This window comes from Gymnoscopelus braueri (genome assembly GCF_963280865.1).
Source record: "Gymnoscopelus braueri genome assembly, chromosome: 21".
In the NCBI taxonomy this organism is placed as follows: domain Eukaryota; kingdom Metazoa; phylum Chordata; class Actinopteri; order Myctophiformes; family Myctophidae; genus Gymnoscopelus; species Gymnoscopelus braueri.
The window spans coordinates 18,208,831-18,236,563 of record NC_137623.1 but is presented as its reverse complement, the minus strand read 5'-3'; the positions used below and the strand labels follow the sequence as shown (position 1 = coordinate 18,236,563).

At 41.3% G+C, this 27,733-nt stretch overlaps 2 protein-coding genes across 3 annotated transcripts in view; one reads left to right on the top strand and one right to left on the bottom strand.

The window, feature by feature from the left end:
- The window catches only part of LOC308077294 (uncharacterized protein), a 14,063-nt gene extending 2,171 nt beyond the window's left edge, over window positions 1-11,892 (top strand). The window contains exons 3-18 of the mRNA XM_080417919.1: window positions 57-122; window positions 1,092-1,215; window positions 2,645-2,858; window positions 4,167-4,309; window positions 5,058-5,150; window positions 5,469-5,557; window positions 7,018-7,092; window positions 7,261-7,386; window positions 7,619-7,726; window positions 8,150-8,287; window positions 8,948-9,224; window positions 9,322-9,382; window positions 9,486-9,691; window positions 10,122-10,210; window positions 10,383-10,479; window positions 10,898-11,892. Of these exons, the coding sequence (XP_080274045.1) occupies window positions 57-122; window positions 1,092-1,215; window positions 2,645-2,858; window positions 4,167-4,309; window positions 5,058-5,150; window positions 5,469-5,557; window positions 7,018-7,092; window positions 7,261-7,386; window positions 7,619-7,726; window positions 8,150-8,287; window positions 8,948-9,224; window positions 9,322-9,382; window positions 9,486-9,691; window positions 10,122-10,210; window positions 10,383-10,469 (1,896 nt within the window). The 3' untranslated portion in view covers window positions 10,470-10,479; window positions 10,898-11,892. The remainder of the gene's footprint in view (window positions 1-56; window positions 123-1,091; window positions 1,216-2,644; window positions 2,859-4,166; window positions 4,310-5,057; window positions 5,151-5,468; window positions 5,558-7,017; window positions 7,093-7,260; window positions 7,387-7,618; window positions 7,727-8,149; window positions 8,288-8,947; window positions 9,225-9,321; window positions 9,383-9,485; window positions 9,692-10,121; window positions 10,211-10,382; window positions 10,480-10,897) is intronic.
- An 809-nt stretch (window positions 11,893-12,701) lies between these two features.
- The window catches only part of LOC308077292 (uncharacterized protein), a 46,862-nt gene continuing 31,830 nt past the window's right edge, over window positions 12,702-27,733 (bottom strand). For both annotated transcript variants that reach the window (XM_080417916.1, XM_080417917.1), the window contains exons 4-9: window positions 23,045-23,172; window positions 21,378-21,467; window positions 19,874-20,000; window positions 19,048-19,181; window positions 18,143-18,339; window positions 12,702-15,847 (exon numbers count right to left, since the gene is read on the bottom strand). In XM_080417916.1, the coding sequence (XP_080274042.1) occupies window positions 14,692-15,847; window positions 18,143-18,339; window positions 19,048-19,181; window positions 19,874-20,000; window positions 21,378-21,467; window positions 23,045-23,172 (1,832 nt within the window). In that variant the 3' untranslated portion in view covers window positions 12,702-14,691. The remainder of the gene's footprint in view (window positions 15,848-18,142; window positions 18,340-19,047; window positions 19,182-19,873; window positions 20,001-21,377; window positions 21,468-23,044; window positions 23,173-27,733) is intronic.

The following is a 27,733-nucleotide window of genomic DNA, read 5'->3' as shown; positions in this document are numbered from 1 at the left end:
CACTGACAGTGACTGTGGTGTGTTTCTGTTGCATGTCAACTCCACTATTATTCCAGAACATCCAGAACATCCAGCAGAACAGTCAGGACAGTAACAGCACCCAAACGGAACAATCACTCCAGGTACTGAAAAAACACAATCCACTTGCATTTAGTATCAATATGGTTATATCACTTTTGACATAATAACAAGCATTTTGTTTGTGTAACACGTATGTAATACATACAGCTCAAAGTACTTAGAGATATAGACAAAATCAATGTTACGATATGCATAGTAACAATGATTTGAATAAATAATGTTAGCCTTTGCATAGTAACAATGATTTGTTAAGTCAGAAATATCTCATAACATTGTCAAGGAAGCATTGAGTAAATTACGATATCTGTTGCTTAATCTGTTGGGGCCATTTGTTATCATCAGCAGTTATTATTTAATTATTATTTAACTAGAGGCTACGCGGCCCTCACACCTACGTTGCACCACCGATCCGACTGAAATATGGAGATCTCTGTATCTGTCAGTCCATGTCCCTTTTATGCTCAAACATATGGAGATCCCTAATGTCATCCGTATATGCCCATATATAGGCATGCCCCCTTTTGTGCCCATATATGGAGCTGACTGATTTGTTTGCGCCTGATGCAATGACGACATTGGGGTTAGACAACACACTCCATATTTGGGCGTAGCTGCACACTCCTTATATGGTTGTGGCTGAGTCATGGTGACATGAGCGTGACAACGTGGTCTGTCTGCCCGCACGTCCTCCCTTTAATATAGTGTTTGCTCTGTGTGCGTGTGCATGCAAGCAGGTGTATTTGATGCTGATGATGGTAATATTTAGTACACTGAAATTGAGGAAGAAAACTAACAAAAAAACATTCAAATCCAGTGAAACCCACTGTGGTGAGAAGCCAATAACACTGTTAATGGTTATCATTTTCTGTCAGATCACATCTCTGTTACAATCCGTAGTAAGAATTAACAATACAATAATGAAACAGTGTTTCCTTTCTTTTTCTTTTTGCAAATATATTTTTACAATCTGTCCTCTGCAGTTGTTTCATAGCTTTGTTTCTCTCCTTTAGGAGGACAGAGTGGTTGATCAGCTGGACTTTGACATCCCTCCTACTACACATACTAGATACAGTGACTGGACTGGAACTTCACTGAACCCACTGTGTCCTGATGTAAAGAAATCTGTTCAGCAAGGTAGGGTTTGCTTTTGATCTATACTCCTTTAGCCTACTTGCCATGCATTATGGTGTGAACAGTAAATATCGTCACATTTGCCATAAGTGCAAACATTGGTACATTTAGATAACTCTCATTTGAAGGGGTGACTTTGCATGTAAACTATCTATGGTACATGGTGTCTGGTGCAGTGGGGTTATATTTAGGTTTGAATGAGTCGAGGTTGTGTTTTGAATAAGTGTCATCTCCCATGTCTCATGTCTGTGCGTGCGTGCGTGCGTGCGTGCGTGCGTGCGTGCGTGCGTGCGTGCGTGCGTGCGTGCGTGTCCACATCTTCTGGCATCACCAGAACAATCACACAATGGCAAAACTATACAATACGTAATGATGTCTGGAGACAGGGCATGCAGTTCATGTGTCCTCATTAAGTGCATGAGACATCTGTGATGGGTTGACGTATAGTTTAACAATCATATCCTCTTTAGTTTCTTCATTTAAACCACCTACCATTAAAGCATGACAGGTATGCTGCATTGTTGAGTCAGAGCCCCACAATGGGAGAGATGTTAATCTTGGGCTGTTAATAGTATGCAATGTCCCAACAATGTGGAATTGTTGGAATGCAATGAGCATGTCAACAATGTTCCGAAAACAGGGTTGAGAAACTAATACAGTAGCTGCTTGGCCTGTGCTTCTTGTTGTAACCCTGGACAGATGATGTAAGGGTTCTACAGGTTTCCTTTCCTGAGACTACTGCATATCCTGCAATAAACCAATACAATGGAGCTAACATGCCTGTGTAATGACCTTTGAACAATTTAATATGTTCATTATTATTATGTCCAATAATGATGCCTGCTTGAAATAAAAGCATGCACAAGCTTTTCTGCATCGATCTGTGTAAAAAGCTCTGTACTTTAGTAATATTTTTATTAACATATAAATAGCTCGTTCACTTTTTTCTCCGCTTCTGAAGCCAGAGAGCGACAAAGTGACAAGCTGCAAAGTGACATGCAGCATTTGTCGCCGCATGACAGGTGGAGGTGGTGCAAAAATGTTTTCAACTTTTAACAGCGCTCCAATGAACGAATAAATCATCAAATAAGCATGTTTTAGTTTCACCATCTACACTCCCGCCTTTCTCCCCACAATTCCTACTCTGTTCTGTAAATGGAAGAATAACTCATCCTTGGTGATGGAAGTAGTTGCTGCTGCAACTACTTCCACGCTGTGTTACAGTACATTACAGTCTATTCTTTTTAATACACAAGTCTAAACAAGTCTTATTATAACTTTTATTTTACTGCACTACTGACATTTGACAACTCAGGTGACCAAATTTCCGAACTGCTCGAAACATCCAATCTTTTAGATCCAAGTCTATTTCAAAACATTCAAAGTCTGTTATTTGATACTTGTATTAAGTTTGTCTTTTTTCCCCCACCAGTTATTGAGTGCGTCTACAACCAGTACCTCCACCCTTGGTACCCTGACACTCAGCCCCGTAAAGACCAGCCCCTGCACCAGGTGCTGAGCAAGGAGAGTGACTTCATCATAGACCGAGTCATCTGCAGAGTCGCAAACCTGAATGTCTGTAAAACCATTGTTGACTCTGTTCATATCTTGACGGAGCACATACGCTATGCCAAGCACTCTAACAGGTGAGATCAGCGAGGTGCTGGAGGCACTCTGGGGCTCAGACCACTGTCCTTAGCCCTGGTCCAGAGCGTTAGTGACTTCTCTCTAAACAAAGCCCTGCCAGGCGCTCGGCTCTCAGCCCTGACAAAGAATTCCACTGCCCTGCGAGGGCTCCAACTGCAGTAAAAATAAACAAAACTACTTTGCTGTTTTATTTACTCCACTGCGCCCTCGACAGATCTGGTCAATATAAATGACCATTGACCATATCTGTAGAGGGCGCAGTGGAGTAAATTTCCATCTGGTGGACATATGGCAGGGCATTAGAGAGAACTCACTAATGCTACACTGTCCTCAACTCTAGAAATGCCTTGTTCGTGTATCGCCTTCGTTGAATCATTTACTTACTTATCTTTTATTGGCTCATATTGTTTCTTTTGACATACAGCCTATTTGTTGTGGAAAAGAGTAACATTATTTTAAAATGCCCTCCTATGACCGGAAAAAATATGTAGAAGTACTGTACGTGTTCCTCTGATTTCCTCGTATTACTCCAATTACAATCATGCATTGAATGTGCACCTCCGTTCTAAACATTCCCCTCACCAAGGTGAAAACAGACACATGCATATTGTCTGTTATGTAAAAAAAATGTTATTCAAAATAGGCTAATACAGTCAGTACATTTTGGTTATGCTGAGCTTTTATTTTGGGGAATTGTACTATAAATAGATAAATAGATATAAAAGTGTTGGAATGGTATGGATTAACAGTAGAATTTAGAACAAAATGTTGCTCAAAATAACCCATATATAAATTTGCGTAGTTGGGGGCCATTGCACTACCCATGGCTGTCCCCAATTGGTTTGTAAGAAAAAGTCATTTTTGAGAAAGTAATTTGTTGTCAATACTAGTTCAGCGAGTTCAGTGACAGCTGGATTTCATTATGGATTTTTTTTAACCTGTATTAGGTAAATAATCATTTGTATTTTGTCTGCAAATATCAGTGCTCTTAGATGGTGTTTACATATCTTCTGAAGATAGGAGGGGCTGGTAGAGGCTGAATTAAAATCTTGAGTATTACAATTTGGAGACATCCTTACGTATGTCCAAGACACATCTGTAATATCTTGACATATAACTTTAAAATCACATGCTCAATTTTAATCAAATGTTGTTGTGAATGTTGACAATTCATTTTATTTCATCACACACTTCATTAAAGTGTCAGTAGTCTGAGTTCCGGCCTCTTTAATAGGAAAACTTTGCGTGTGACTGTTTCAAAAGTGGATTATAAAACGGTGTTGTTTGGGTTGTTGTGTATCCTTCAGAGAGCCGCTGTTCAGTTCCAGGACAGAGGAGATTGCAGTTCTCAGGAAGTTTTCGGAGGCGTTGGTGCGTAACCTTCTCCCCGTGTCTCTGTGGGGCCAGGATGCCATATGCCGTGCCTTGAATGAGATCATTGCCTTAAACGGTAAGCAAGCACTAGAAGGTCAGCTTCACGAGTGTGATAATTACATTTCAACAAAGTCAATGTGCAGCGCATCATCAAGATATCGAAAAATATTGTTACTTTCATTGTATCTTTCAACAGTGTAAATGCAAATAACGAACCAGAAACAGCTATCTATTAATGTTGTTGTCTTGCCACGTACTGCAGCACACCTGTCATTGTATGGTTGTTTGCAACTAATTAAATCTTTTGAGAAAATGGAGAAAATTGTTCCAGTACCTTGGTAGACCATAGAACTGTTTTTCATAATAAATAAAGTATTGCAATAATACTGTAGTGTCCCAGGGTGTGCCAACTTGGCTGGCCACACAATTTTCATTTTTTTTTTGTTATTGTTGTTCGTTATGCTTTTACTGTTATTGTTATGGGGAGAGTGTTGTGGGGTGTAACGTTTTATGTTGTTTTATGCCATGCCATTAATTTCACCATTTACGATGTTGTACATGCAATTTATCTACTGTAGTGTACACACATCTACTGATAACTATTTGTGGAACCAGAATTAATCACTGACATTTTTGGACTGGCTTGGACTGCTCTTAGAACAGAAAGTAAAAAGCAAAACAAAACCAAAAATGATATGTATGTATGTATTTACAGTATGTATTCATTCATTTATTCATGCATTCATTCATTCATATTTTCCTACTTAAACGTGCTATGTTAGAGTATTGGGAGTTAATTGTGGGTTTGTCGTTGCTCTCCTCAGCTCTGGAAATGGTTTCATGGCTGTCTGAACCATGCAACCTGAACCAACTATTGGTGACTTGCCTCGACAGTGGTGCCTCAAAACAGACACATGGTGAGTTAACAAAATTGAGCACGGTTTGAGAAAGGGGCTGATGTGATTCTAATGTCTGATTTATACTTGTACTTTTGCCCTTCCTAGAAATTTGCATTGTTAATCTCATGAAACACTGATCAAGTCCTTGAACCAAGGACTCCCTAATAGAACTATTGACAATATTACAGATAATGTCTCTCTCCATGCATTTTTGAAAAAAGTGTATTCCAAATTCATTAATGATCATGGTTGAATGTACTGTCTGTGTAACGTCAATTTATCACACCTTACAAACCACATGTGTATGTTCTGTCGTGAATTTGTTGTTCTTCTCAGCTCTGGATAGTGACCAAATTGTCGATGTCAACTGTGAGGATGACCAAATTGTTTCTGACTGCTTCACTGCTGATAGCGAAGAAAGTGAGGTAAGGTACATTTTATTCATGAAGCCAAACAAGACAAGAGTTGCAAGGTACTGTACAGCAATACAATACAATAGAATATGTTTTTAAGAAATTATGTCAAACTGAAACAAAAATCTGAATAAAACAATAGACATTTAAAACTGCACAGAAAGTCGACACTTGAACAGATACGTTTTTAGCAGTTTTTTTTTAAAGAATCAACTGACCGTTTGTTACTGCCTGTCGTTACTTCCACCACGGGATCCTAAGGCAGATTTCCAATGGCCTTTCTGCATTGAGGTTTGGATGAATTAATAATATAATAATAATACAAATTTGTATTGCACCTGTCATGACATAAAATGCAGCTCAAAGTGCTTTACAGAGCAAGAATACAATTACAGAAAAAGTACAAATAATCAAATAAAGCAAAAAAAGAAGAGCAAAAGCATAGAACTATCAAAATAATAGCATTTTCTTATTTTTTTATAAGATCTCTGGCAATTACGGAGCAAAGATCCACAACATAATAATAACCTCAGCACCTCAACAACAACAACAGACCAGCAGGGTCATTGACTCTGGCTTGAATATGGGTGAATTTGGGTGTGACGCTTGACAACAACTTTAAGTTCGATAAAAAGATCAGCTCTGTGGTCAGAAACACCTTTTTCCAACTTAGGTTGCTGGCCAGGATTAAGGGCTCTCTCTCCACCTGACCTAGAGAAATCCATGTGTTTATCTCATCAAGGCTCGATTACTGTAATACACTGTATGTAGGCATCGACAAGTCGGCCCTTAGACGTCTGCAGTTCGTACAGAACGCTGCCGCTCGCCTCCTTACTGGCAAGAGGAAGCACGATCATATCACCCCGGTCCTCGTCTCACTCCACTGGCTACCCGTGAAATTTAGAATTGATTTTAAGATTTTATTATTTGTTTTTAAAGCCCAAAACGGGCTGGCCCCCCAGTATCTGATCTTATAGAGCCATACACCCCAGCCAGGGCCCCGAGGTCGGCTGACCAGTTGCTCCTGATTGAGCCCACAACTAGTTACAAGTCCAGAGGTGAGCCTCTGGAACAGTTTGCCCTATACATATTAAGTCTGCTCACTCCTTAGCGGACTTCAAATCTTCACTTAAAACTGATTTCTTCTCCCTGGCTCTATCTGATCGTTAAACCCTGGCCCTTACATTTTGGCTTACGTCTTGGCTTAAATTGTGTAATGCTGTCTTTGTTGTTTTTGTAATTTTTTGTTGTGTTATTTGTTTTTCTTTCCCCCTATTTAATCTGTCTTCCTGTTTTCTGTATGCTTGTTTTTTTATCTGACTTTGTACAGCACTTGGTTGACCACTGGTCATTGTAAATGTGCTTTATAAATGCAGTTTGAGTTATGTTGAGTTGACAATAATTCTTCACAATTGATTCATGTCGAAGTGATGATTAAAGGCATGTAACTGAGTCCTCCTAATTTCCATTAGGAGGACATTGACCTGGAGGACTACCTGAAGGACAACATGTGGCGCGATGGTCGCTGGGCTCTCAGCATCCCTTGTGTGAGTCACACATCACAGTAACACTCACACTAATGCTTACTCTGGGACCGCTGCAACTGCACATCCCATGGAGTTTGTGTGAATATGAGTCTGAGACAGTGCTGTCTGTCTGTCTGTCTGTCTGTCTGTCTGTCTGTCTGTCTGTCTGCCTGCTGTGTCGTACTGTAGGTGGAGTGGAAGAATGAGGAGCTGGTGTTCACTGTGCACCTGGAGGAACAGGACGGCACAGAGAACCTCCACTGGGACATCAAGAAGACCTATATGGATGTTATATGGTTCCGCAACAGACTGCAGGTTAGGGATACCACACACAGTAGGCCTATACTCACAGCCAGTCACAGTGGCAGATTCTAGAACATGGCTAGGTATTGAGCATTGGGGTTTCGGAACCCAGCGTTGGCCATGGGTCATTGCATGGGTGAAATAGACACCCATATTTAGCAGGCAATTGTTTTGACGGGGTGGGCTAAACCTTTTGCTGTTTTGAGGACTCTACCAACTCTCTACGACTTGTTGCTGTTTTCAGGACCCTGCCAACCTCCCCTTGATATCAGAGCTGCCAAAAAGCTCAGAGGAGATGATCAGTGATGGAATCAAAGATGAAGTCAGAGCCTCAGTGGAACGCTTCCTTCAGGTAAACATCACCATGAGTACAATATAGGCCAGTGGTTCTTAAACTTTTATGTCAAGGACCCCCAAATAAATTAATTAATTTACAGATTACATCTGTAAATATTTTTTTTGCCATACAAGATTTGTGTTAAAATGTTTCATAAATATTCAACATTTTCTAAAACATTTTTTTTTGGTGCAGATCTACAAGCTCACAACACGTTGCATCGTGACATGTCGTGAACTTGTAGATCGGCTATTTTCAAATAGCTGACGTTACGTATTATACAGATTAAAGAAGTGATTAAACAGGCTTTCACGGGGAACCCCGGAACGCCCAAATCCTTGTGGGCGTCCCGGGACCCCACTTTGAGAACCACTGCCGTAACACATCCACAATTTCAGCACTATAAGGTCTTCTTACCCATGTCCTTTTGCTGTACAGGAAGTGGTTGCTGATGATCAGATGGGTCACAGCAAGCCAGTCTTTCAGTTCCTCTGTCCTTTGGAGCTGAACGAAGAAGAGCGTGATCTTCTCAGCGGCTTGGCCACCTTGCTGACTGCAGGACAACAGGGAGATGAGGTAAACAGAAACACTGACTGCACCAGTGTTGTTATTTTGATTGATTGAATATGTTATTAGGCAAAAATGTAAAACAGCACAGTTGCATTTTAAATACTTTGTCTAAAAGGTCTGTTCAAAAAAGTCCTTGCGGTCATGTTTCCAATGAGGTCCTTGGTATTCAATTCATAGTCAAAGTCTTCATGTTTTGAGAAGAACTATTTCACACTATTTCAACTTTGTAAAGGAACAACAACAGCTAATGAATAGATCAGTGGTTCTCAAACTTTTTCATGTCAAGGACCCCCAAATGTATAATTTGTTCAAGGTAAAAAAAAAAAAAGCTGATCTACAAGCTCACAATACATTGTGTTGTTGTGAGCTTGTAGATCGGCTATTTTCAAATATCCGATGTATATGGGTTTAAAGTGGTTAAAATAATGTTGATGCTACATTCACTATTCACTTTGCTGTGGACCCCCTGCAACCCCCTCAAGGACACACTTTGAGAACCGCTGGAATAAAAGATGTAGGCAATCACATTTTTCTCACCAGCATTTGTCGCTTTGTTTAATTTGCATCAAATATATATTGATACATTTTTAAGATGTTTGCTGTCAGCTGTACTGTGAACTGAATATCTTGAACTGTCACAAGCAGATGCTTCTCTTTTCTTTACAGCTCCACGACGAAGACTTGAGCTCTTTATGTCCAGAGCCCGAAATTCTAACAGCAGAAGAAACCCCTGAGGCCTCAGATGAGGATTCTGACATTGCGTCTGATGGTTGGAGTTTCGGTGGAAAGTCTGCTAGAAAGGAAAAGCAGCGTTTGGACGCGTCCGATGGACTCCAAAAGACTAAGTTGAAGGATCGTCTTCGTCTTCTGCTTCAGAAGACGGACAGCTTGGAGGAACAAAACGCCACTGATGCCATAATGGACCTGTTGTCAGAAATATCTGGTTTGTTCAGCAGTCAATCCCCAATGCTCATTGGTTCATCTTCACAGTATTATTCAGCAATGGTTAAATAGATGATTATTGTTCTCATGTCTTCCAGGCCATTCCGTCCTTGTGAAGATGATTGATAACGTCACATCTTGGATGCCCTACCTGAGAAAGTAAGGCTAATTTAAAAATATGTTTTGACCACTCTCTCACATAGTTCTCTAATCACAGAATATTTTATTTAGTTGACCCGTATCTTCTCTACCTCTTTACCAGTAAGGTGAATACCTTCATAAGCAAGAAGATCCCGACCGAAGAGAACATGACCGCATACATCAACAACGTGTGTGAGCAGCAGTGGCCTGGTGGTTCACCAGCACCACCTAAACCAAAGCCGTCTAGCCATACCAACAAGAAGAAACCTACCAACGAGGACATGGACAAGACAAGGGACAAGGCCCTCCAGCTCATCTGTGACACATGTACGTACGCGCCCTCCTCCCTTCTGTCTTCACGGTTTCAACATTCTGTGATAGCTTGGAGACGTGTGAAACCCTTGTCAGCTGTTTACTCCACTGTTTCCCAAACTTTTCAGCTCAAGGCGCAAAAGATATATGAATGTATACAAATATACATTGTGAATTAGTGGCTTAAGCCCAATTTCGAACATGGAGAAAATAGCTAATCTACAAGCTCACGATGTGTTGCATTGTGACGCGTTGTAAAGGTGAAAAAAGGGATATTTATTCATGACCGATAAAAATGGGTCCGCAACTCCCAAACTAGGTCCCGACCCAGTGTTTGGTAAACAGTGTTTTGCTACACTAAATGGAACAGAGCTGTGCATAGAGCCTATTGTAAGAATGAAAAAGTCTTAAAGTATGCTTCACCCATGATGTGTTGTCGCCCTAGATCCTTCCAAAAAACTCTTTAAGAAGAAGAAGTTGGAGAAGGTTTTCAAACTGTTTCAGAGCAGTTCTGAAAACAAGAGACTGGTGTATGTGAGTATCCATCCTTGTAGAGTGAGACGCACGTGTCATTCCGTCGCTTTCCCTGTCTCATCGCATCAATTTTGCAAGTTTTTCCAAGCTAACAATAACAACTTTCTCAAAGATTATATAACATGTTTTCCGTCTTGCTGGCTAACTGGTCCCTTTTTCTAAATTCTGACAGCGGCTCTTGTCTTTCTTACTGACCGAGTTTATACCTGGTGAAGGCGCCCTCAAGGATGCCCTGCAGAAAGTGAAAACATTTAAATAGCAAATCTCAGGTGAGCACCAATGGACCCTCCTAATGCTTTATAACAACGAGCATAACACATTATAAAGCATTTTATAATGACTTGATGATAATAAAGTATGAATTCATTATAATCTCCTTATAGCACTCTATAGTTACAGTTAAAATCACTCAAGTACTCATGTTGCTTTAAAACACTTATCGCGACATATTATATTGCATTTTAAAATGACTTACGGTCAAATAATTATAATAAAACCAGACTTTTTTCGTTTGACCATGCAGCATCATCTATATTATGATTCTCATAGATGTCATAATTATGTCATGATGCATGTTACGGCCATTATTTTGTATTTGGTTGTAATTTGGTACTGTTATGATTGGTTGGAATATGTTTGTCTTATTTGAGCTTGTATTATATTGTTTCTTTTTGTGTTCCTTATAAGGTGGAGAATGGTGCTGTGCGAATGGTGGAGAGTTGGGTGTGGCGCTGATTTGGTGTGAGTTTGAAGTGGCTGATTGAACACAGGCGGTGTTGCACATTGACAGGTCCGGTCTCCGCCCCTGGGGAATCGTTCCCTACTCCTCATTTGTCGATTCCTTCCACACCCTAGCCATGATTGGCTGTGGCTCTGAGTCCTCATCTACAAAGCCTCACTCTGGCCTGACAGTGTCAGGGAGTAGTAGCTAAATCAGCAACAGAGACTCAATCCGTCATGTCTGGAACGATCTACAGACCAGATTAAAATATGCTTCTCCGATCACCCTAGTGTCTTTTAAGAGGATTGCCATGGGCACACTCTCCAGCCATTGCTCCTGCTTTGACGAGTAGCAAATGCTGTGATCTTAGTTTTATATTAGTTTATTAGTTTTATGATGTATTGTTGTTATTAGCCTTTTAATAGTCTGTATTTGGTGCTATTGGTGGTAGGTTTTTGGTATTGCGGATATCATGTTTGTCTTTGTTATGTCCTGTATTGTTGTTACTGGCAGAGCTGTGTAGTAACATTTATTTGCCTCTTCTCTTGGCCAGTGCACACTCGTAAAAGAGACAATGGTCTCAATGTGATTTTACTGGTTAAATAAAGGTTAAATAAAAAATAAAAATAAAATTCCAGCCCATGTAAACTGTTTGTTAGTGTTTACCTTTGGTTCACCTTGAGTATTTTAGTTTGATATTCCAAAACCTTGTGTATTCTCGGGTGATTATAATCAATTGATGCTTTAAGTAAAGTGAAGAGGGAAAAAAACATCTTTGCAAGAACAACACACAAGAGTTTCTGTGTGCACCTCCAGGAATATCTTTACTTGAAGTACCTAATGCCCACTTATACTTACTTAAATATTTTATTATAGTTACTTAAAGTCACGCTATAACGCATTATAACAGCGAGTATAATACATCATTAAATATATTATAATGTAGGCCTATTACAACTATGACAATATAATGCAATTGAGTTTAGACATAGGCTTAATAGAAAGTGATAATAGTAATGCTATCTTTTGGGAGTTATAGTATGAGTTTTGTTTGGAGTTTAATTTGCAGTTATTGTGACCTTTTTACAACATTGACAATGGACATAACCAGTTAATGTACCAAGTTTCACCACTAGAGGTCAGTGCTGACCAAGCACCATGCCATGCATGTTTCAAAAAGGAGTTATTTCATAAATGTAGCCCATTACAAATCACTGAAATCAGAACCCTCAAAGATCACACTCCATTCAGTCAGTTCACTTCAAGTTTAACTTCTTACCTTAAAGGTAGTGTAAGTGATTTGCAAAGTTTCAAATAATTGCAAAATGGGTCTATGTTCTGATAGTGCTCGTTACTATAGAGTGTCCTGTCCATATAAAGAGTCTCCATGTCTCTCCAGCTCTTTATAAAACAGAAAATGTATTTTGTAGTTTTTTTTTTTTTTTCTTTTTAGTTTCATTTCCAATTTTATCCAACCAGGACAGAGAACTCAATCAGGATACAGATTAAACAAGTGAAATTGGAAGTGATGACACTAAGAAATGAGCATGCAAAATTGGAACTGAAAACTATACAAATTAAGCTTAAAAATGGGTACTTTCTCCTGATTGGCTGAGATTTTGACACCTACCGAAAAATGTATTTTCTGTTTATTAAAGAGCTGGAGAGACGGGGAGACTCCTGTTACTGAACAAACACTCTATAGCAATGATTACGATCAGAATATAGTATTTTAACCTTTAAAAAAAATACTTTTTGTTTTAACCAAAAAATATCACTTACCCTACCTTTAACTCCACTTTAATTTGCATGTTTGATTTCAGTCATTGGAAAAAGGGTTGATAAATGATTTGTGATTATAATTATGTTTTGGTTTATGTTGTTTAGTTGTATGGTTGCATGGTTTGTATTACGTGGTGTGGTTATTGTTTTGCATTCCTTATTCATTAGTTATTTTGAATGTATTGAGTTGCATAATGTGTTTTATGCTCACCTATATTTCTCACTGCTAATCACCCTGCGCTTGATGGAGGACCTGGACCTGGACAAATGATATGCCCCTGGTTGGGAAAAGTGATTGCTGTATGGGTGTGGGTTAGATGAATAGATTAATATTGTTTAAGTGTGTTTAAGAAAATTGCCACATTTATGAAGTTACTAAGTTACTTTTAACATATTATTTCTTAAGGCATTACTATGTCCATGTATCGGCATGTAGCCAATGCTTATTTGGCTGTTTATTTCCCTTGATTATTTTTTTTAAATATACATGAATAAATAAAATAAACCAAAAGTCTGTCTAAACAACAGTCTTTTAATAGACGAGTGATGTTAGAAACATTGCCTTATGTACAGTACACTGTTCGTTACCTTGCAGCAACAAAGCTTCATAGAACACATCTTTGGAAGAGTCCATTAATTGTTAATATTATCAAAAACAAAAAGAGGGTCTTAGTGAACACATACCAAAAAAAAGAAAAAGATATTTAAATATATACTGTTCTTCTGCATTGTATAATAAATATCAATCATTAGCCACTTATCAACAAGAGCACACAAACAAATAAAAAGGTAAAATTCAAAAGCCATTTAAATTGTATGTCGAGTTGACAATCTGTCCGCGTAGGCTTAACTCCTGATAGTGCACATCAGAAACTACAGCAGTAATTTCATAAAATGGAGAATTTGAAACTGGCTGCTTGTATTCAAATATTTCATACAAATAGACCAATTGTGAGGATAACAAATGCCGATTTCGACTAAAACCAATAGAAGTACAATAATGACCTGAATTATTTCTTTCTGGAGGGTTGTTACGTTGAAATGCTGCTCTTGTTTCTTTCCAAAGCAGTATAACACTTATAGTGACATGAAAAAGCACACGATAATTATTTCATAATTATATCATGTTTATGAATTATTTTTGTGATGTTGACTTCACTTTGAGAACCTTCCTTTCATGTTAACTTAAACCCCACCAACACACAACTACATATGTTTTTGCTTGTGGAACTTCATTCAAGAATTTTTTTTACAAATTAAGAGATTTACTACTGCACTGTATATTTGGTAACTTAAAGGCCAGCAAATTGAATCATCCACTCATTATTGATTCTGTAGTCATATTACTGCTGTAATTGTTTTAAACCACATGAACCCTGGCATCCCTAGTCTGGACATGTCATAACAGGCAAACATTCTGCAAAAAATAGCAGATCTACAAGCTGACAAAGCATCGCGTTGAGGCGTGTTATGAGCTTGACTGTTTGCCTATTATGACTTGCCCAGACTATAGGGACGCTAGGTTTCATGTGGTTAATGACACTCACTGTGTACAAGCAAGGTTTAAATGTAAAACATGCTTGTATGCAGTGAGAACTTCAGAAGGCATGGTATACACCAAGACAGATCACTGTAGGTGTGAGATAAGCATGAACACATTCGATGAATGGCAATTATTTTCCACTAAATGTTGCTCGAATTACCCTTTCCTGTGTTGATGAATCAGGGCCCAGGTGATTAGATTATGAAACACCACACAAAGCGTGTGTAGTCCAAAAACTACAAAATGTATGCAAATGATTCAAATGATTGCGTTCGATTGTCACAATGTTGTTTCTTAGAACATGAGCCTTGTTTTTTACAGAAACCGCCATTATTCAATGCTGGTGAAAGTATAAAATAACCATAATTTTTGGTACAGTAACATAATGTACACATTCATTTTTGGGAGGTGTACGGTTACGCGTTAATGTCGTTGTTATTGCATGTAAACATAGGGATTGGATTTGGGTGGCCCTGTGGTCATCGCGTACGGCATAACGTTCCTGGGACCAGTCATGGTCGACTGTCCCATATCAGGACCTCCCTCTGGCCATGGGGGGGAGTCCATGGGTTCTCTTTTGATTGAATGGATCATGCCGTGACCTTTGAACTCGTAGCCGTTGTGCTTGCTGTAGTCCTGGTACATGCAGACCTTGTGGGGCTCCATGGCAGCGCCCGGATAGACGTGTGCGTCCATGAGGTTGATCGATTGGCTGCTGCAAAGAGGGTTCGAGTGAGAGAGTCTCTGAGGACTGAATTGGCTCATGCTGTTGTGATGATCTGAATCTTTGTCGTACTTTGATAGGTGCGTGCCGCTGTTGCCGCCGTTACCGACGGCGTAGTTCTGATAGTGACCGTTGCTGTACGGCGGGCTGACGCGTGCTTTCCCTCTCTGGCAGGGTGAATATTCATGTTCGTAATAATCTGCTTCCGATTTGAGGTGGACGCCGCTGCCGCTTGAATCGTATCCCCCGCCGCCGTAATGATGGTCGACGGCCTCCATTTTGCGGCAGCCCCAGGGCTGCCTGTACGTGTTGCAGCCGTTCTCGGAGTCCGAGTCGTGCTCCACTTTGATGGGCGGCATCTCGGGCATCAGACCGGCATTGAAGCGATGGCTGTAGTCATTCTCTCGCTTCACCGCATCCACACAGTAGACGTCGAGGTCTGCGGGATTCTGCATGTTCCCGTAGAGCTTAGGGACAAACGCGTCCCCTCCTCTGCCACCATGGCTGCCAGGGGACATGCAGTACTTGCCGTACGGCCCGGCTCTGCCCAACCGGTTAGAGGCGACGTAGCCAATTCCCTGTCCTGCTCTGAGGGGTCCCGAGCCGGAACGCATGGGCCATCCACCGACCAGACACGGCCTGAGGTCTTTGGCAGTAGGCATGGGGGTTTTACAGTAATTCAGGGGTTCCTCTTGGTTGTAATATTCATTGGGGCATTGCTTGAGGTTGTCTTTGGAGACGGGGGTCCAGGGAGCGTGGTGGGCTCGCTGTACACTGCCCGGAGTGGGAGAAGGAAGTAGGAGAGGGTCTTCAATTTCATCCACACCGCTGTTAAGTGAGTGCATTCGTAAGTGCTCTCCTCCATCACTGTAAAGGAGACAGAAAAGTGGGTTATGTTGTAGGGGTGTGCCGATACACTAATTTCACCAAACGATACGATACGATATTTGGCTCACAACTTCGATACGATTTCGATACGATACGATACGCACTTTTTTTATTACGAAAAATATATGGGGGAGAAAAAAAGCAAATGCAAACAAATAATTCTGTTTATTATTATTCAGATATGCGAACTTGTAGCTTTTCAGCTACAATAGCCGTTTTGAATCCAAATAGGGCAATAGTGTGATACCTGACCCGAAAAAAAAACAACATATTGTCACCCTTTTCACCTCGGGGCTGTTTGCATGCCTGATTATTATTATTGTAAAAAAAAAAAAAAAAAAAAAAAAATGTTTTTTTTTTTTTTTTAAACGATTTTTTTTTTTTCCAAAACGATACATATCGTCACGAAAACGTATCGCGATATATCGCGGGACGATATATCGGCACACCCCTATTATGTTGGTGTAGGATCAAGAGACAGTACAGTACAGTAAATTGCAATGCTGTTAATCAACAGTTATTTAACTTCATGGGAAATCATCTGCATGGACATGAAGTCAAGGTGGGACAAAATGGAGGTTTCACCTAATTGTTTTTCCTTCCCCTTTTCCCCCTTTTTTCATCTTCTTTCACAAATCACAATTCAGTACATAAGTGAGTCAAGTGACACCGTCATCACAGTTGTACACATGCAGGGAGACGAAGAAGTGAGACATACACATAGGCTACACTAACAGGCACATAAAGTAGGACTTGACAAAATGAGCACATGCTACGCATAGCAGGTTATGAGCCTAATTTAGCTAATAAATGTTTGCAATAACAGTCTATGCATGCATAAAACCTGCTGCTTATCTATGTGTGCACAAGGCTTTATTTGTAGAAATCAGGTTGCAACATAGCAGGTGGTTTTAGTGTGTCTGGACTCTATTTTAAGGAGAGGCAATGTTAATGCAGAAAAAGTATGCAAGCAGACCATTCAAACTGACAACCTTCATCAGGTCACTTAACACAGTGCTCAAGGTAGTTTACACCAAGGAGAAGTAGTGCAGCAATTTTGACAATGGCCATGGCCTTGATTGTGACTTTACTGTTGGTTGACTGTAGAGGGTGCTAGAGGCATGTTCATCTCCATTTTTTTAGGCAGCAAGCTGATTATTGAAGTGAGTGTAGTGAGTGGCATGGAACTGCAGGGCTGATCAAGGTCATTAAAAAGAAGGTACGGTCATCTACGTCATTTTCGATATCCAGTAATTCCAGCCGGCAGATTCGTCGCATTGGGAAGTAAACTGCAGCCGGGAGTTTGGTGGAAAACATTGGAATTAGAGAGCCAGATGGACCAGCTTATCAACACTATTTCGGAACGACTGCGACGTTTGCACTCATACTCAAGACATATCATCATTTTTTTCTGCTCTGTTGCTTTTCGATGTGCACACTGTATGATTTTATTGACCAATCTAAAGAGCACAAAGTATGTTTCTGAACATGCTAAAGTGTCGCAAGATTGTCGATCATTGACAGCCTGACAACCAAATCTTGCGATACTGCCGAGCCAGTTTAGATGCCTCGATAAAATGTTACAGTGTGTACATCGAAAAACGAAGACATCGAAAACAACCTGTGATATGTCTTCTTTTATATTCCTAAACCGATTAACTGACAAAGGACGCACTCGTTCCGAAATAGTCTTTGTTCACAAGCTGGTCCAGCCGGCTGTCATTGACTTGTATTTCACACAACTGCCGGATCCAGTTTTGCCTCCCATGCGCGTCAATGGCGCCTGGCTGGCCTGTGGACTGACCCCACCTTCTTCTATCATAGCCTTGGGGCTGATGAGGCACTGGAGACAGGTATAACTGGAACTTGAGGTGAGATTATGGGATGTGGGAGAGGTCAGAGTGAGGAGACAGTGAAGGGCCATAGCAGTGTTTGAAATTTGAGGGGTTTTTCTTTTCTTTTCTTTTCTTTTTTCTTTTTGCACCTTTTTTGATTTATTTCACCTGTTCTGCTACAGCTACTGTGATGCCACACGTCATGTATAAATCATCCGGCATCTTCTTGAAGGTGCAAAACCGGTCCATAGAAAAAAGGCAAACATGTGCTTCATCCCAAAATACCTGTATGTGTGTCTCAAAGAATAATGTCACTCCAAAATAGGGACGCCGCGCTGAAAGTGGTTAACCAATACAGCAAAAACAAATTCCAAAATCAACATATAGGGTTTAACGCCCCTTTAACGGTTTGAACTTGTCTAATGGCATATTTTCTTACCCATGCTCAAGTGTGGGGGTCATTCCTTTGCACTTTCCCCTCATCATCACAGTCTTCATCTTCATCTCGGTGATGGAGGGCAGCATGAGGGGGACGGCCACACAGAACAGAGCCAGCTGCGCAGGCAGCACAGCCCCGCTGACCGACTTCTTTCTCTGTCCGTCCAGGAACTTCAACCTGCCCTGGAACTGCATGGCCTGGGAGAACAGGAGATGGCGGATTGATTGAGTTGATTTGACTCACGTTGAGGTTTGTATAATGGAGCGATACTGCTCCAGGCTGCAGACACGGTATGATTGTCTTGTTTAACCACTCAAACCCTGTAATGTAGTTTTGAAAATGTTCACCTATAATGCCAAAGCCTTTCCCAAAGCGGACATGGCAGTGTGCAATGAATTACTGATGACTTAACTTGAATGAAACCTAGCATTTGGCCATGGACCCCATCTGAAAACAATTTGTGCCAGGGACCCCCATAAGAGAAGATTTGTGTTGTTAAAAATTGCTCACACTTCCTGCAGATTTGGTTATGCCCAAATACGAGTCCCAATAGGTCGCTCACCCTAACCTCTTAAGTAACCATTGCGATACAACAAATGCATTATGTACATACATACAGTACATACACACATGCACGCACGCACGCACACACGCACGCACACACACACACACACACACACACACACACACACACACACACACACACACACACACACACACACACACACACACACACACACACACACACACACACACACACACACACACACACATACATACATACATACATACATACACAAACTAAGTAACTAACTAACAAACAAGCAAAACTAAAAAGGTATTTTTTTAGATCTGTCTTATGTCTTAATATTTAATATGTATCAAATATGGGTCGAACCACTTACCATGAAGCCAGAGGTACTGTCCAAAAGGCAGCGAACCCTGGCTATGAAGCATCTGTTCAGGAAGGGAGAAAGCTCTGCTGGAACACCCCCTGCCTCAGGACAATGGAACAGGCTGTTCACTACAAAGTCCTCACCTAGAATGACAGTCATGATCAAAAGCCAAAAATTATTGTTAGTTGCAGCCCTACAAATTGACCCGTAATGGGGGTCCTTGAAATAAAAATAAATAATCACTGATCTATGCTGATCAGTATATGTTTATGCATCTGGATTCTGCCAAGTCCCAGAAAGGACGTGCTGTGATTGGCTATTAGTCACTTTGATTTGCTGTTGCCCCTTGTTGGTGTTTGTGTGAGACTCTGCCTTGCGTTTTCAAAACTATGCCTAAACCTAACCTTTTTGAATACTTGATTATTAGACAGAAAATGTAAATAGCACGAGATACAGTCAGTCACATTTATGCTAAAAGGATAACACAAAAAAAGTCCTGGACCTTAATCCTAACCTCACAAAACGATGTCTAAACCCAATCCAAACCCTAACCTCACAAAACTATACTTAATCCTAACCTTAACCTTACAAAAAGTAGCGTTTTATCTGACAAAAAACTAAATGTCTAGATCAGCTCGCTTCCGAGGCAGCTGGCAGAATGGGGTTTCGGGTTGTATTTGAATGTGACCCCGTCCCCTTTTTGGTAGGAAGGGGCTGTGTCGTTCTTGTCTCGTTCAGCCAATCGCAAGCAGGCAGGACAGGGCAGGGCTCGGCAGAATCCAGTTGCCTTTCATTATTAGGCATCTATGCTACAGTATGTTCAATCTATACCCACCAGTCCCTGGCGCTAGATGCTGCTCCTGGTGGTGAGGAGGACACATTGCCCAGTGGAGCTGGCGTCTGAACTCCTGCCGGTCGTCTACGTGAATGTAGTCAAACGCATTCTGATGCATCACATCCGTCTGCCGAGGAAATGAAAGAAGGACTGAGCAGGAGCTACTTACATTGATGCTTGTTTAGACCAGTGGTTCCCAAACAGTGGATCAGGATCCATTTTTGGGTTGCAGACTAGGGTCGCAAGTATTTTTTAAATGTTTTTTTCGTCCCATGAAACTGAATGTGAATCCAATGCTGACAAAGTGAGTTGTGACTTGTAACTCATGCGTGCTTATGTTATCCATAATCTACAATGGGCAGTGTATCTCTTGAATTTAGCTGAGCCATACATGTACATACTGTATACACAGCCTGTCCTGGGGGAAACAGCCATCTTGAGCTTGGTTGTGCTCAAGCTTGTGATCTGATTGCAATTTACAACTAGAATTGTGCACTCCTCTGAAGGCATACCCCTGCCAGGCTGGGTTGCAAAGCCAGGGTTGTGTGAGTTGTGGACTGCAGCTGTCATTGGGCGAGGAAGCTGGGGGGTGGGGATAGCATTTCTACAACATACGGTGCAACTTTACGCATTTTGGCCAGAAGTGGCCAGATGGTCAGAAGTTAATGCGCTTTTGGAGGTGCACTCTATAGAGGCCCTTCAAAATGTGAGAAATATGCCCCTCTCACAAATTATTACCAACGGTTCCCAACTGTTCTCAAGCCATGTGACCCATAGGTCAGGACAGGAGCCTATCTCCTGTTTGCTTAGCGTGAGGCAACTTGATGTTCAAGTCCCTACCTATGGACATGTCGCTAGTATTGCAGTTACCCCCAATTCAATACTTGATGCTGAGTGTCAAGCAGGGAGGAATTGTGTTCCATTTTTGTTTTCTTGTGTTATGACTCTGCTGAGCATTGAACCGTGACCTCCCAGTCTCAGGGTGGACACTCTAACAACGAGGCCTCTGAGTTGGTACAGGCAAACAGTATGGAATATCCAAACCCTGTTTGATGGTCATTGTTTGCCCTAATTTGGTAAAAAAAAAGAAAAAATCTGCAGTAGCCTAGATTTGTAGAAATCATGGTGTCGCCTTTGGAAAATCTAGTTCGGCAAAATGGACGTGGTCTATAAGGGGGACTTGCATCAGTATCCAAGGAATCCAGGGGGAAAGAAATTTTACTGTACGACCTACTAAAGTTATAGGCCAAAACGTAAAGTGGCCTCTTATAGTGCCAGCGTGAGGCCGACTTGAAACATGTGGAGTGTAGTGTCTATTTTATAAGAACCGTGGGAACCCAAACCCAAATCTAATAAACAGAACTGTAATAAACTATTGCTGTACATTTTGACAATACTTTTAAAAAGGCCACTGAATTTGTTCTTTACTATGGATGTTGTGTTATGCATTGTTGATAGAGTAAAGATAAGCTAAAAAGATGACATGATAAGCTGTCAAACCCACCTGATTGAATCCAAGATAGTCAACAATTGTGGAAGAGGCATAAAACACCATCCCATCACTGCTCACCACCAGGGCAAAACCTGTTAGAGACTATAGGCAGATATGAGAGAGAGAGAGAGAGAGAGAGAGAGAGAGAGAGAGAGAGAGAGAGAGAGAGAGAGAGAGAGAGAGAGAGAGAGAGAGAGAGAGAGAGAGAGAGAGAGATTTCATTAATTAAGAAATGGTAGCTGTTACAATACATGGGTTATCATTTTAATACCCAACATGCATTGCCCAAGTGGAGCTGGAACACAGTGCAATCTGGGTTCCTAAACAATCTCCCAAGTGGCGTTCTGGCACCCTATATGATGGAGAACCCATGCTGTGTTTTTAAAGAGGGAGAGTGGTCAGTCGTTGTCCCTTTGAAGTTTATTTGATTTTACTGAGACGGTAGGAATGCTGAGAGGGAAGGAAGGTATAAGAGGTGGTTTATTATTAGCATTATCTCCATGGCCACATCTGTACTTTTGTCTACTTTCTACCTTATCTTTCCTCATCTTTCTATATCTAATCCTTATCTTTCTAAATTGCCACTCGATGAACATTTCATTGGTACAGACCAAGACTGCACTCATCCAACGTCCACACCTGCCAGCGCCTTATACTCTCTCTCTCTCTCTCTCTCTCTCTCTCTCTCTCTCTCTCTCTCTCTCTCTCTCTCTCTCTCTCTCTCTCTCTCTCTCTCTCTCTCTCTCTCTCTCTCTCTCTCTCTCTCTTTCTGCAGGTGGTGCATAAGCAACCGCAACCGCTTACGCTATACCTAGAAACGCCTCTGACTCAACCTGATTCTCATCGTATAGCACGTCCTAAACACACCAAACACACCAAAGCTAGACCACACTTCTGAAGCCTGATTACAGTATATTGTAGTGTGTGTGCGTGTGCGTGTGCGTGTGCGTGTGCGTGTGCGTGTGCGTGTGTGTGTGTGTGTGCACGCATTGATAGCGTGACCTGTGCTGCCCCACGTGACCTGTGCTGCCACAGAATGTCACTTCCACTTTACTGGGACACTGTACAGGTGTGTCCTATGAGGCATGCACACACACACAAACAGGTCTGTGAGTAAGTGATTGACTGTGCGCATTTGTGTGTGTGTGTGTGTGTGTGTGTGTGTGTGTGTGTGTGTGTGTGTGTGTGTGTGTGTGTGTGTGTGTGTGTGTGTGTGTGGGTGGTGGTACTACTTAAATGACTGTGAGCATGACTCAAGTCTTAATGATTTGTCTCTTTCCAGGTGCACGGCTTAAAAGGCTTTTACTTTTTTTTTTGACGATCAGAACGCCTTGAGTCAGGTGAGAGGGGTGGGACCAGCGGTGGTGCCGGAACTATGGGGCTGGCTGGGCTGCAGCACCCCCTATGTGGCGGGGGCTGAATATCATTTTAGATGCCCAGGCAAAGAAATAAAATAAAACTAATTTACACGGTGATAACAGATGTAAGACAATGATTTGGCCAAGAGGGGCTGCCATTCTCATTTGCTACACCACACACACACACACACCCACCCACCCACACACACACACACACACACACACACACACACACACACACACACACACACACACACACACACACACACACACACACACACGCATGTACATATTGACAACAGCAGCAATGTGGGTTCCTACCTCCAGGAGGAGGCCGCTCTCAAGGATGGGGGTCCCCTGGGGACCCAGGGGAAGGCTCTCTTTCCTTGCTTCAGGGTTCGAAAGCGCTGGGCCAATCACGTGCTTCCTGGAGGGCTTCCCTTGGTTTGCTGGAGAGGAGGAGAGAGAAAAAAAAGAACTCTGAAAAGGACTGAAATATCAAAACAACCCTGTTGACACGCACAGCACAACAAGAGGGGGGTTCACCGCACGCACCACAGGCTTTCTTTTTTAAATAAGTCATTTTGCAATGGGGGGGAGGGGCATAGCCCAGGGGGACATGTCTATTTGGGGATCACTGGCATGGGAAAGTGTGAGAACCCCTGACACAGACTGTATATCAAGTAGGCTAACTATACGGCGAAAGAAGAACCTACCAAAAGAAAACTAAAAGGTATCAAAAATGTTCATTTTCGTGACTTCATGAAGAGAACAGTATGTTGTTGCTGTCGGGTGGAAACCTTGTATATATCCTTTTTAATTATTCTACAAGGTCACAATGTGTCGCATTGTGACGCGTTGTGTGCTTGTAGATCAGCTATTTTCACTACTTTAGTGTGACACTCTTGTATGATGAAGTAGAGCATTAATACACAAAAAAAAAACATATGTTGAAAGATGGAGATACAAGGTTTCTGCCTGACAACAACGATTTGCTTTAGTTCTGTCATTGTCTGACGCTACACTGTACGTTCGAAACGTTTTACAAGGCAAATATTTTGGTTCATAAACCGGCCGTGTTTTATTTTTTCATGTTCATAATTTCTGTTCTAAAAAGGCTTGTAATTGTCTATTTAACGAGATAACCGGTTGACCGTCTGAAAACAGAATTTATCTTTCACAAACCAACAATATTATTGTCATGATAGTCTTAAACATAATTGATACTCGGTGGCACGATGGTGTCGTTCGCCAAAAATCGGTCCTTTTTGTCAAGTGACAACATCGCGCGAAACAGGGAAAGATGCAGAGTGTTAATTTAACCCTGAGACTCTGTGATAAAATTGACACTGTATTTTAGCTCTGATATCAGAGCTGCAACGGTGGAAATGGAGCTGACACTAGAGAGGGACACAATAGAATATATAGAGGATTCATTAATCATGCATTTGGCTCATCAATCACAATTTACATTCATATTAGGGTCAAATTGTTTGTGTTGAGACATCCAGGACTGGAGTTACATCTCAATTAACACAGTTTACTCATTTTTTTTAAATTATTTATATTATTCATCTTCTACCCTGGACTCTTGGAAACAAAGCAATTTTAACTGCACTGGATGTTTAAATTGAGAAATCGATATTGAGAGTCCGGCCAGCTGCGAGTCGAAGAAGGCATTCCCCCCCCCCCCCCCCCCCTTGTGTTATGGACCCTAGGGTTATGGACCCTAGGGTTTGGGTGGTACACTAGCACCTCAATATCACTGAAATAAAAACTACAGACCTCTCAAAACAAACTAATTAGACTACTACTAGACCTCCCAGGACTCACCTAACCCCAGCTCACTTTGCTACAGGGTGGGATGGCTCAGGGTAGAGGACAGCAACTTGTAATGAATGGGCCTCGTCTTCAAGGCACTCAGGGGATCAGTGCCCAAATTATCTGTCAAACTACTTCACTACAGTGAGAGACGTCCATGGGCACAACACCAGAGAGAGAGAGAGCTCCACTGATCTCGTACCCCCCAAACTTGTCACAAACATGGGGATGAATGCATTCCACTATTCTGCCACCAAAACGTGGAACGCTTTGGTGGCCGTACCACCAGCCATCAAACTGTGCGACTCCTTACCCTTATTCAAAACCAGTGGTGGAAAAAGTAATATTTTTTTTTTTACTTAACTCATTCACTGCCACTGACGTAAAAAACGTAATTTGTCCCGTTTACCAATCCTGCCACTGACGTAAAAAACGTAATTTTAATTTTTTCAATTGTTTTCCCCCAAATTTGACCCAAAGACCAAGGAGATATGATTTTTCGAAGATCTAGACTCCCATCCACTTCCTTGTTAACTTAAAACTTAAAAAGTCTGTATCTCGGCTCCTGAGTACTTTTTTTTTTCGATGAAAAATCTCTGGAAGTGGGCAAACGCGGCCAGCAATAATTGTGGCAGTGAAGTAAAAGTATCAATACTGCAATATAGAAATACTCTGTTACAAGTAAAAGTCCGGAATTCAAAATGTACTTGTAATGTAAAAGTACAAAAGTATTGGTATCAAAAAGTACAAAAGCAAAAGTACTCATTATTATACAGTATGTCCCATTTCAAAGTTTTCAAAATGTCGGCGATTTGAAAATAGCAGATCTACAAGCTCACAATGCGTCGCATCGCGACGCATTGTGAGCTTGTAGATCGGCTATTTTCAAATGGCCGAAATGTATCAATCTACAGAGTAACTAGTAACTAAAGTTTTCTAATTATTGTAGTAGAGTAAAAGTACAATATTTGCATCTGAGATGTAGTGGAGTAGAAGTAAAAGTACTGAAAATTGGAAATACTCCAGTAAAGTAAAAGTACCTCAAAATTGTACTTAAATACAGTACTTGAGTACATGTACTTAGTTACTTTACACCACTGTTCAAAACCACCCTAAAAGAGCACCTACAGTATACCTGTCCACAAACTGCAACACGACTTCTAGCTTGCCACCATAGAGTACCGTCAGCAAGTTGAGGGTGCCCCCCCCCCCTCCCACATTGCTGTTTTCTGTAAATATACCTTTTATTGCTCCTGGTATTGACGATGATTTGTTAGTGTATTCTATGTCGTGTATGTCCTGAGGCTGATTATGAATTTAATACATATAGGACCACAATGGAAACAAGCCCTCAGAGCTTTTTGTGTTATCCTTTTAGCATTGATTGCAGGTATTCAATCAATAAAATAAAATAAAGTAATAGGCTATCTGGCCTAATATCGTGACTTTCTTTGTTTTAATGTGTTGTTATATAATCAATACAATCATAGTGCTTTGCCAATTATTTGGGGGCCTACTTGCAGTATCCTCATGGCCCACCAGTGGGCCCCGGCCCACAGGCTGAGAATCGTTGATTGTAGAGGGACATACACAGGGGGACTTACAGACAAATACTGCATGGCTCTCATCTTAGACTGACCGTAAAAAAATGTATTTACCTTCATGCATCAATATCATATTTCATCACTGTCGGGCAATAACCTTGTATCTCCATGTTTCAAATGTTGCGTTTTTTTCCGTAAATGAATGCTCTTCTACTTCATCACAAGAGTGTCACACAAAAGTAGTGAAATGAGCAGATCTACAAGCTCACAGTGCGTAGCGAGGTGACACGATGTGATCTTGTACAGTACATCTGCTATTTTCACTCTTTTTTTTGTTTTTAAAACAATAATAAAAAGGAAACGGTTTTGGACATAGACGGTTTCCACCCGATAGCAATGATTTCTGGATGCTGTAATATTGAATTGTATCTTATCTAATCTTATCTTATCTTATCTTATCTTATCTTATCTGTGTCCAGAACAATGCTGTCACTATAAGCATGGTTGTGTTGTGAAGCGCTGCAGTGCAGAGCTTCACAGAGCTTCCCTCCCCTCCCACAGGGCTTGCGTGAGTACATTAAACTGTGTGTGTGTGTGTGTGTGTGTGTGTGTGTGTGTGTGTGTGTGTGTGTGTGTGTGTGTGTGTGTGTGTGTGTGTGTGTGTGCGTGTGTGTGCGTGTGCATGTGTGTGTGTGTGTGTTGAGATGGGATTGGCTTACAGCCACCTCCTTTGCCTATTCCCAGACCTTTCCCCCCCACCCACCCCCATTCCTCCCTCCTCATCCCCCTCTCTCTCTCTCTCTCTCTCTCTCTCTCTCTCTCTCTCTCTCTCTCTCTCTCTCTCTCTCTCTCTCTCTCTCTCTCTCTCTCTCTCTCTCTCTCTCTCTAGGCACAGGAAATCCACAGCAGAATATACACACGCACACACACACATCCATAAGACAGGGGTGAAATGAGGAGAAAAAAAGGAACAGAGGAACGTAACATAAGGAAGAAGGAGAGAAGCAGAGAGCGAGAAAAACAAACACTGAGAGAGAGAGAGAGAGAGAGAGAGAGAGAGAGAGAGAGAGAGAGAGCGAGAGAGAGAGGGCGGTGTGTGAGAGAACAGCACAGGCTGGCCAGGCGCAGCTTGTCACGCGAGCTAACCCTCTGTCAATCTCCCCCCCTCCTCCCCCTGACAGGGCCCTGGCAGCCTGCCAAGGCATTGCGTGCAAGCCGGCAAGCCACATTAGCCCATAAAGAATTTCATAATAGCAACAGCTGTTAAATATTGATGACTGCTGGCGAACGCTCAATGGTGCTCCGCAAAAGGTTAAGCCCGCAGTGTAATGGAAGCTAATATTTCATTACACACAGGATAAGATGTCCAGAGCTCTCTCTTTCTTCTTTCCTCTCTGGTGGTTGTTGTTGTTTTTTTCTACTTTGGAACAAATGAAAGGATGACATTCGAAGACAACAAAGGCACCAAAAAGAGTGGCCATTTTCATGACTTCATGAAGATAATTTGACAAATGTATTTGCTTTAGTTCCTTTAGTTCTGTCATTTTTGTTTTATGGGCTGACTACATATGCTGTTTTTTATGTTTTAATTTTTCTTATTTCTATGTTTCTCTTGCTGATGTTTGCTGTTTTTAACATGTATGTA